Source organism: Branchiostoma belcheri, unplaced genomic scaffold (genome assembly GCF_001625305.1).
Source record: "Branchiostoma belcheri isolate BF01 breed outbred unplaced genomic scaffold, Haploidv18h27 scaffold2, whole genome shotgun sequence".
In the NCBI taxonomy this organism is placed as follows: Eukaryota; Metazoa; Chordata; class Leptocardii; order Amphioxiformes; family Branchiostomatidae; genus Branchiostoma; species Branchiostoma belcheri.
In genome coordinates, this window is record NW_017803490.1 from 6,258,255 (window position 1) to 6,269,053 (window position 10,799).

Here is a 10,799-nt window from a genome sequence, read left to right on the forward strand (position 1 = left end):
GCGTCCGCGGTCGATGTCCTTGGTGCTGAACTAGGGGTCCCTATTCTCTGCCCGAGTTAAGCACGGCATTATGCCGCCACTCCAAGCCTGTCAAGAGAGCTCAGAGGCCGCCGGAGGGACTACAGCGGCGGTGCGTCCGCGGTCGATGTCCTTGGTGCTGAAACGGGGGGTCCCCAATCTCTGCTCGAGCTTGGCAAGGCGTCCCGTGCCGCTCTGAGCCTGCCGAGAGCACTTAGCTACGACAGGAGTACAGCGGTGGTGTGTACGCGGGCGATGTCCTTTTCTGCTAAAACGGGGGATCCCTAACCCCTGCCCGAGCTTGGCACGGCGTCCCGTGCCACTCCAAGCCTGCGGAAAGTGCTCAACTGCGGGCGGCGGGCGTGTGGTAGAGCGTCCGCGGGCGGTGTCCTTGGTGCTAAAACGGGGGTCCCCAACCTCTGCCCGAGCTTGCCAAGGCGTCACGCACCACTGCGAGCCTGCGGAAAGAGCTCAACTGCGGGCCGAATAGTGTGGTAGAGCGTCCGCGGTCGATGCCTTTGGGTAACCTGGTCGGGGGTCCCTAACCTCTGCTCGAGCTTGCCAAGGCGTCACATGCCTCTCCCAAGCCTGCCGAGAGCGCTCAGCTACGAAAGGAGTACAGCGGCGATGCGTGTCCTTGGTGCTGAAACGGGTGATCCCTAATTTCTGCCCGAGCTTGGCAAGGCGTCCCGTGCCGCTCTGAGCCTGCCGAGAGCGCTCAGCGGCCGCCGAAGTACAGGAGGGGTGCATGTACGGGAGATGTCCTTGGTGCTGAAACAGGGGATCCCCAACCTCTGTCCAAGCTTGGCAAGGCGTCCCGTGTCGCTTCAAGCCTGCCGAGAGTGGTCAGCGGCCGCAGGAGGGACTACAGCAGCGGTGCGTCCGCGGTCGATGTCCTTGGTGCTGAACTAGGGGTCCCTATTCTCTGCCCGAGTTTGGCACGGCATTATGCCGCCAATCCAAGCCTGTCAAGAGAGCTCAGAGGCCGCCGGAGGGACTACAGCGGCGGTGCGTCCGCGGTCGATGTCCTTGGTGCTGAAACGGGGGGTCCCCAATCTCTGCTCGAGCTTGGCAAGGCGTCCCGTGCCGCTCTGAGCCTGCCGAGAGCACTTAGCTACGACAGGAGTACAGCGGTGGTGTGTACACGGGCTATGTCCTTTGTGCTGAAACGGGGGATCCCCCGAACCTACTGACAGCTCTCAGTTGCAGCCGGAGTACAGCGGCCGTGCGTGCGCGGGCGATGCCCTTGGTGCTGAAACAGGGGATCCCTAACCGTAACCTGCTAAAGGCCGTTCCGATGAACATTGAGCGCGCTGCTCCACCTGTACACGGGGACCAGAGCGGTAGATGTGTCCCCTCTTCTTGTAGCAAGCTTGGGTTCGATCAGATGTGAAATTTAGGGAACACAGCCGCAACGACAAACACAAATACAACGACAAACACAACGACAACGACAAATACAACGACAAACTTTTGGAGTATGTTGGGGAAGGGGGTGGGGGGCAGAGGGACCACGATGTGCAGCTGAAAGTTGACAACGCTGTAAAAAACACAAATGCCGCAAAATAACAACAAAAATACAAAGTATGAGGGCAGAGCAGTCATTCTTGGAAGTCTCTTGTCATAGATGTATGGATTTTAATTGTTCTGTTAAATTATATTCATTCAATTTCATTTCAAATTTACTTATCAACTCTAAAGCTTCCTATTATCAACTCTAAAGCATTACAAGATAGCTTATAGATATGACATAGGTAGTTTTTTCTTGTTTTTATGTATTTTACCTGTTTATGTACTGATACAAGTGCCTGAGGTAAATATGTCATCAAATGAAATAAGGAAATAGATTGATTAACTCCTGGTCTGATGGTTTGTTGCAGGTATTGAATATCTGACTGACGCAATTTCCGGGAACTGTACAACTCGACCCATCTCCAACACGAGCTTCGACTCAGAGGCGGTGGACCCCTATACCATCCGCATGCGCAACAAATTCGAATTCTTTGAGTTTGACAAAGTCAACTACTCGTACAGTGGAGTGGTGAGCGACTTTTCTCTTATTATACAAGAAGAGATTAAGTTAGAAAGGTAATATTTTGACAGTTTGTGTGGTCTCTATGAACTGACTGCCATGTTGCCATCTCTTTTTGTATGTGTCTTGATTGTAGTTTAAGTGCATACAACAGTTTTAAATCTAATCCAGAATTTTTGTGGTATTCCTCCTTTGAGGTGTATACCTCTATAAAAACCTATTCTCATCTCATACTACATACTCTTGTATCAGGTAAGACTAGCCTTATGGAACTATAGTTATGTACTAGTAGATGCTATACTTTGTACCTTGTACAATTGTTGTGCAGTAAAGTTCATTTTTGCTGTATTATGGGACTGTCATATATCTTTTTTTTTTAAACGTTTTAACGTCATTTTTCCCCGAACCGGGGGTTAGACATGCTTGCACGAAGTACAAGTCTTTTTGTTGAAGCAAGATTTTTATGGCTGGATGCTCTTCCTAGCGCCAACCCAAACCCTAGTAGGGCCCAGGATCCCTCTAACTGAGGGGGGAAATATGTGTTAAGTGCCTTTCCCAAGGGCACAACGTCTGGGTCCAGCCCTGGGGATTGAACCTGGGTCCCCTTGCTTGACAGTCGGATGTTCTATCCACTACACCACACAGATGCTACTTCTTCAGCTGCATCAAAAGTGTGCCAGCTCCCCTCATCACACCGGAGGCTGTTACATCATTCTGTTGTATCAGCTCCAGCTGTGATGAGTGAAGAGGCATGCACAGTACAACAACCAATCACATCTCATATAACACAATAGAGTTAGCATGCCAAACCAGTAAATGTGTTGGGCATAGTACTTTGGCAGAGCATCTCATTTAAGGTAACATATTCACAGTAGACACATGCTTAAGATGACAACCCGTCTATAGTTTTTAGAATTAAAGTTGTGTCAGAAAATATGTCATCTACAGATTCTGATGCGACAAATAAGGTTTGTAGGGCTAGATCATTGTGAAGGTAAACATTACCCTCTTAGACAGTGAGTAGTAGTTCATGATTTCCATTTCCTGGTTTGTTTCTGTAGAAAGAGCTGCGAGGCATCCCGTGTGATGTGTGGATTGCCACACGAATGGACTGGCCTTTCAAGGGCAAAATCACGTCATGGGAGTGGTGGTTCAGCGCGGTATGTGAGATGTCTGTTTGTTTTTTTTGTTTGTTTGTTTGTTTTGCATAACCACCTTCAAGTGTAACACACCAGTTTTGTACACGTAAGTACAAGCTGCATGAGGCTAGACTGTAAGGTTTGATTTCGCAAAGTACTTACTTATTTTGTTTTCTTGTTTGTTTGCTTTACTTTCTACTAGTTGAAGCATGTAATATACACATAGCTAGCCCAGATATTTTGCAATGCAAAATAAATTGTTTTAGATTCTCTAAGATTTTTTGTACCCTATATGTCCCACATATTATGTTTATAATTTTTGGGTCTTATTACCTTAATAGTATATCGATTTGAAAGTGAACTCAAGTTATGCAGAAAAACAGTAGGAACTTCTGAAAATAATATCAAAGCATGCATCTAACCAACAATGAAATGCGTGACATACACTGATATTTTGTATTTCGCGGGTTTAACATTTTCTTTTCAAATTTCAGCTTTCTATTGAATCGTTATAGCAATGATCAGCACTGACAAGAATCTCCAATTATACTCAGCTGACAGACTATTAGAGTTAAGAAAATGCCTCCGCCCCTCAGGTGTCGCCAAAAAAACGCAATGCATTCTGTCATGTCCAACTACCATATCTGCTTAATATGTAGGACAATTTCTGTACACTTTATTTCATAAGCGAGACCATATCATCAATGCAGGACCATATTGTAACTCATATACTGTATCTATTAGATAGTAGTTTGTAGTAAGAAATGTAATAAGATAGTTAAGTTTTGTAGTATTGTTGTATTACTGCCACACATTGTACCATGTACCATTGTCGAGCAATAAAGTTCATTCACTGTTTGTGCTACCATGACTGTATTTAGGTTGGTGTGGCAGCATCTACCACCAACAGAGGCGTGGAGCTAAATGTTCCCATCCACTTGGAAGTTCGGTCCCTCGACCCGGTGAGTTTTATGGTAGCAGCACACAGTATTAATGGGCGACCCCCGGGGTCGATGACGCGGGTATAGAAAGTAGTGCAGAGAATATTCTTGAAGGCTGGGTAGAAAGCCTGACAAGAGCGTCAGCCAGATGTAAATTGCGCTGTGTGGTGTAGGAATGTATCGGGTTTGAGACTGTATGATTTGAATTGTGAAGGTTTTGCAGTTCGTGTATAAATGCGCCATATTACGCAACTGGCTTTCCGGGTGAGTCGGCTGCAGTTCAGGTCACGTCGTCCGTAGAGGGCGATTTCAAAGTGTACATTACAAGCAGATACGCCGACAGGATTTTTTGGTTTCTAGATATTTTGTAGTTTGTACCTTCTTCTCAAACATATTCGATTTTCGTATTTGTGAAGTGCACCCTACTATAATTTTTACCGCGTCGATGTGAGTCATCTTGGGGTCCTTAACTATAGAAATCCCCATAGGGCGAAACTGTGTTCTGCTACCTTATTATGTTCATTTAGTACTTGTTACTAGCATAGTACCCTGTTTACTGGTATGGTCCAAAAAGTGGTCGGTTAACCGACTACTTTTTTCATTATTCACTACTTACATGACATAATGTTACGGCCTGATAACCGATGAGAAATGGAGGCTTCTCATTGGTCGACGTCACCCGGCCATAAGATAATACTATTTCAATTGTTTTACATGGTTGTAGTTTAAACTAAGCAGGTTGCTTCATCTCAATGCAGTTGCATGCTACAATTGTCATCATATCATTGTACTGCAGATCTGGTGGGTTTGATATGTTCATATAGCTACTTAGTACATAGATAGTAGGGAAAAGTATAGTTTAAATTTGCAATATCTTTACGTGGTTGTTATCTGCAGTTTAGGCCACACCAATTTAATTTCTTGGTTAACGGATTCGCCTCTTCATTTTTTTCTGATTTGCAAATAAAAATAAAAATTCAGAATCAACTGCAAAATGCTCATATTTTGCCCTGAACAGTTGAAAACAGTCCTTTTCTTACTACCTTGTTACAGTCATTCCATCTATCAATGCAGTGCTACCATTAAAAGTTCAAAATTCATTGTTTAAATTTTGAACCAGCCTGGTGTGCTGACTTCATGGCTCCTATCGTACCATTTTGGGCCATAATAGGATGCCTAGGCCTGTTTTTATTTTATTTTTTTTCGCCCGCCCGCTCCATTATTTTTCTAGAAAAATCCGTTAACCAAGAAATTAAATTGGTGTGGCCTTAAGACTAAATTGCCGGGGGGTGCCTCATCTCGACAGTTCCTGATGATTCTTTGTACTGATTTTTATTTTACAGACCTTCCCATACTACACTATCTACAACACGTATGCCTTTGACAACAGTCAACCCAAGTTTCAGTACTTCGACATCAACCACTGTTTCCCTGCTGAGAACAGGAAGCGCCTCCAGGTGGCATTCCCAGGTACTGCAGTTCCTAGTGTAACAACAAGTACATGTAGGCATCACTACTTGCCCAGCCCAATGGGTCCTGGACCTATTTATCCTAATGGGTTAGCGTGCTGGTTGTGAACTGACACGTCTCGCGAGCGATGCAGGTTCAAGCCTGGGGGTCTGTATCTGTATAGCCGGTATAACCGCCTTTCGGCGTAACACACCAGCTTCGCCGAGGCATGTGGCACGGCGGCAGCTGGTTGTATTACACCGATAGATTTGTTACTTCTAACTCTAGACATTGAACTTCTAACTCTAGACATTGTTTGGAGCTATCTAATGATAATGCCCCTACTGTACTTGGTGACAGGGAGTTCCACTCTGCGATTATTAGTTCTAGGAAAGAATGAATTCTTGAACAGTCCTCTGAGTCAATCCTTCGTTGATAACTCTGGTACTTGAAGGCATGGCTATTTCTTGTTTTCTTTTGGGCTCAGGTATTAGGTACTCTAAGTAGTTGGGTCAGGATCAACCTTCGAGTTACTCCTTTTACCTGTGTTATAATGGTGTCAGAAGTGGGATAGGGGATAGACAGTTGCCCTAAAAATGGGAATTAACATGAAAATAACACTGTTCAAAAGTAGTTTAAGACTGAGAGAGGTGGATGATACAAGAAAACCAAGTAGAAATCCAAGTTAAAGACATTTAATAGAATTAAACCCAAGATAATGTTTAAAAAAGGTAATTTAGGGTCAACTTTAAAGTTTTGTTGTTTTCCTTCCCCTTGTTACAGGTAACTACTTCTCGCAGGTGTTCAGTAACCAGACCCTGTTTAAGGAGGAGTTTCTGCTGGTAGTGGTGGAGACAGCAATGGTGTCTCCTCTCAGGGTTACAGACATGCAGGTAAGGTCTCAGCTCACAGTTCATCACATGTAGATTTAAGGGTCTCCAGCATGTCGGCAGAACGCACTGCACCTGCGCAGAACCCTGTATTTTCACGTTTTTCGGTAGATTTTTGGTCAACATTGCATTGGAATTTTCTCTGTTGCAAAGGATATCTTTTCCAACATAACATTTTGAAACTACAGATGAGATGTTTTCGTTATATGCGCGAATACGACCTTATATGAGACATTCTGCCAAAGTGCTATGTACAATACATTACGGGTTTTGCGCAGGTGCAGTACGTTCTGCCGACGTGCTAGCTAGGGTCTCCCATCAGGGTTTAAATTAGCACACAAATAAGTGACACACCAAGGTCCATGACATACATTCAAGTAATTGGTCTTCCCCAGAGTTTAGGACATTTATTTTAGGGTCTCTCATTGGTGTTTAGATTTAAAACTTAAGATCCAACACAAAAAGTTTTCTCACCTAGAGCTTTTGACCAGTTACGTGACGTGACAAGTCTCACTGGGTCAGTCTCCAGGTGAAAGCTCCAGATGAGAGAACTTCTTGTGTTCAGGGTCTAAAGTTTTAACTCTAAACATGTATGTCATCAAAACTAATCGTAATTCTGCTATTCTCAGCTTGACTATGACAGCAGTCGGCGGATCCTGGTGGAGTTCACACTGCTGGACAAGGCTCCCATCGTGGGCAGCGTGTACTGTTCAGGTGGCTGCCGACCTGAGACACCTCTACAGCAGGCTGTCGACATGGTCAAGTCAGCAGTCAACAGTAACCAATTCACTGTCCAGATGCCAAGTGCTGACCCCAATAAGGTTAGTTTATATAGTCTGTTTCATGCCCTTAGCCAGGATTTTGAATGGGGGGGTTCTTCCCACTGCTTGAGGGGACCTCGAGCGCCGTAGGCGAGCGCCAAAGGCGCTCGAGGTTCCTAGGGGGTCCAGGGGCATGCTCCCCCGGAAAATTTTGAAAAATGATCCTTCTAAACTGGCATTTCGTGCATTTTTGAGAGGGTTTCCAATAATTTCCAACAATTTCTATGATTCCAGTCCATCTTTTCAAGGAAAATCTTGGACCTTTACATAAAAAGTGGACCAAAAAGTGGACCTTTACATAAAAAGTGGACCAAAAAGTGGACCTTTGAGCCTTGGACCTTTGAGCCAAAAAGTGGACCTTCCAAACCCCCCGAATCCCCCCTGGCTATGGGCATGTGTTTGTATATAAAGAGTCCAGAAATCATATCAGAAATGTAGATATGCCAGTAGCATGTCAGTACTGTCAAGGCAGTAAATTTTAGGAAGCATTTCAGTACTTGTCAGATGCATGACAGCTAAGCTGCTTTGACTGAAATGTTACTGAAATGGAACTGTACTGAGTACTGAGTGTTAGCAACTGATTAGTTACTGACATTTGCCATTTCCATTTCGGTAACATTTAAATCAGCTTTGCTGTCACAACTGTGATGCAAGTGACAAGATGAATTAACTGTATTCTGACTGATCTCTTACTTACACTCAGTGTCTTGACAGTACTGACATGCTACTCACTCAATGGCAATTACTGAACTTTGAGATTTAGACATTTAATTTCACCCCAATGTGATAAGGGTGAAATTTGTACATTTACATAGTATCACAAGATGTTTAGTATACATAGTATCACAAAATGTCTAAGAGGAAAGATGACATTATTTTACAAATGTACACAATCATATACATAAACTTTACGTATATGACCCTTAATTCAACCTTTTCATCATGCAAATATCTCCACATTCGCAGCCTCTGGCATTCACAGCGTACCCAGACAAGTACCGAGATGACCTGACCGTCCCTGGAATGCCTCAGAAAGGATACTCCTCTGGTAGGTAACATTTGTGTGGCCCAAGGGCACAGGAAACTAAGATTGGCACCGCCCTATATACCATATGATGTGGGAACGAATTTCTTACTTTAACTTAGCTATATAGATAACATGCAATAAAAGGGTACATTAATTTTAAAAAAGGTTTAGTCAGTATAACATAAAAGTTATGTATACTGTGGCCAAGTGCTTAATATCATTAGACAAGTCCTATGCCTTGTTTAAAAGGTCTGAGTATGCACAGCATTATATCAGGCCATGCATGCTAAATGTGTTTCCAAAGTTGTTTGGATACAGTATGGTCACAGGGAGTGTAGTGGGAAGTGGTGCACCCAAAGATTGACATGAAGGTAGAATTGGCGGTCAAAACGGCCTCAATGTGTGTTTGCTAATGTTAAGTTTGTTTCTATTATAAGTTATTTGAATACAGTATGGTCACTGGAAGTGTTAAAGGACATGGTGTATCATAGGAAGTGTAAAGGGGAAAATGGTGTATCCAAAGATTGACAAGAAGGTAGAATTGGAGGTCAAAATGGTTTCAACCCAAGCTGATAGGAAGTGCATAATGTAATTTGGTTATCTCATTCAAAATGATGATTAAAGATATTTACAACGACTTCAAATATTTTACGGAGGACTGAAATCCTGAATTTCTTGTTTACAGTTAAAACTTTTGATCCAACACAAAAAATTCTCTCCCCTTAAGAGCTTTCGACCAGTCACTCTGGTGTTCCTCAGTAGACTGACCCAGTGAGTTGCTTCTTTGAAGTGTGACGTCAACACTGGGTCAAAGGTATCTGGTAGACGATGTTGGCCCCCGTCGCCCTGATGTATGAACTTAGCTTCCTTCATCCCTCTCAGGAAAGTCTTGTTATGTTTACCGAAGGAAAACATATTGTTTTTGCTCCGTTTCTTCCTCTTCTTCTTCTCCAAACAGTGACCTCTGATGACCTAGCCAATGACATGATTTGTTGACGTCTGTCACCATGGTGACTGGGTGTTGGGTTACATAATGTTGCAATTTCATGGTCTACTCTGCTCGTGTCACCATAGAATGTTACTAGTAGTACATGTATGTGAATATGTTTGGGTAAGAATTAACAGAGCAGACCATATCCGAAGGTAAACATTATGCATTTGCTTTGCAGATGTTACTTCTCTTGTTCAGTCCTGAATTTGTTGTTGACGTTTGTTGTTGTTGTTTACTTCAGGTGACATGGCGGGACTGGCTATGGGTATGGTCATCCTGGGACTGGTGATCGGTGGTGGATCCGGATTCTTCATCTTCAGAAATGCATAAATCAATCAAGAAAATGTACAAATTTAGCTGCAATAGCATTGCCAATTGAAGATATTAGCTTCTATGCACTTGTATTAAAAGCAGTGTAGTTATAAAAATGATCACTAGTTGTATTTGTATTGCAGCAGTCTATAGGAACCAATACTTACACTCATGTTTTTAATAAGAACTTAAACTTGAAATGAAGGATTGTTTAAAAGCACCTCTGCATGGGCACTGGAAAATGCTGATTTATAGACTTTGAGGTGATGAAATATATGCTGATGTAGAATGCAATAATGACTTTTTGTGTCCGAACACAGTTTTCTGTACTGTGGTGCTACTAACACAAATTTCATATCAAGTCCTTTTAACAGTAGCTTTTTTAAAATACAGTAATTGTCAATGCAATTTGATGAGCTAGTAGTTTTACATTGTACCCAGTGTTTCAAGCATTATACTAGAATATAGTAAAGGGGAAATTTATTCCTAATGTTTGTGAGCATTATTATTGAATTGTAACAAAAGCTGTCATGTATACTCTCAAATACCTGATTATTGTATCCTTGTCATTTGTTTTGTATTATCATACCACTGCTTTGTGGCTATTGTTACAATAAAACTAAGGTAATTTTTGCCATTATAGGGGAGGGGGGGTGAGAAAGACAATGTTGATGGATTTACAATGTACTTTTAGTACTATAAGGACCATGTAGTTGGATCCGTTTTCATACGGATCTTTTCAGGGAACTGAAATTGAGATTAGATTATAAGATATAATTCCATGAGTTTACCAATCCCAGACCCCTAGAATACCACAGAGGCGAATCCAAGAACCAGCAAATTAAATTGGTGTGGTCCCCTGGGACCCTAGATAAACACACTAAGTACTTGATGACTTCTTTACAAACTTTTGATAGACTGCAGGTAACTTTTATCCCGCTAGGTGGCATCTTACACCATAGTTTTACATTTTACATCATACACGTTTTTTCCCGAATCTGCCGACTGTTATGTTTCGTATTCTAGCCACAAATTTAAAAGCATAACACTATTTTGTCAATATCTTGAACTTAAACTTTGCTGGTGTATCATACGAACCGTTAGACTTTAATACATACGCCAAGAATGGACTGTTCCAAATAAATACTTTAGACCTTTTAAAGTGGCTGCAATGTCAAT

General features: G+C 42.7%; 1 protein-coding gene across 1 annotated transcript in view; it reads left to right on the plus strand.

The window, feature by feature from the left end:
* The window catches only part of LOC109468968, a 20,339-nt gene extending 10,031 nt beyond the window's left edge, over positions 1 to 10,308 (plus strand). Inside the window, exons 10-16 of the mRNA XM_019767345.1 lie at positions 3,112 to 3,210; positions 4,071 to 4,151; positions 5,474 to 5,600; positions 6,363 to 6,472; positions 7,099 to 7,290; positions 8,257 to 8,338; positions 9,550 to 10,308. Of these exons, the coding sequence (XP_019622904.1) occupies positions 3,112 to 3,210; positions 4,071 to 4,151; positions 5,474 to 5,600; positions 6,363 to 6,472; positions 7,099 to 7,290; positions 8,257 to 8,338; positions 9,550 to 9,638 (780 nt within the window). The 3' untranslated portion in view covers positions 9,639 to 10,308. The remainder of the gene's footprint in view (positions 1 to 3,111; positions 3,211 to 4,070; positions 4,152 to 5,473; positions 5,601 to 6,362; positions 6,473 to 7,098; positions 7,291 to 8,256; positions 8,339 to 9,549) is intronic.
* The last annotated feature ends 491 nt before the right edge of the window (positions 10,309 to 10,799 follow it).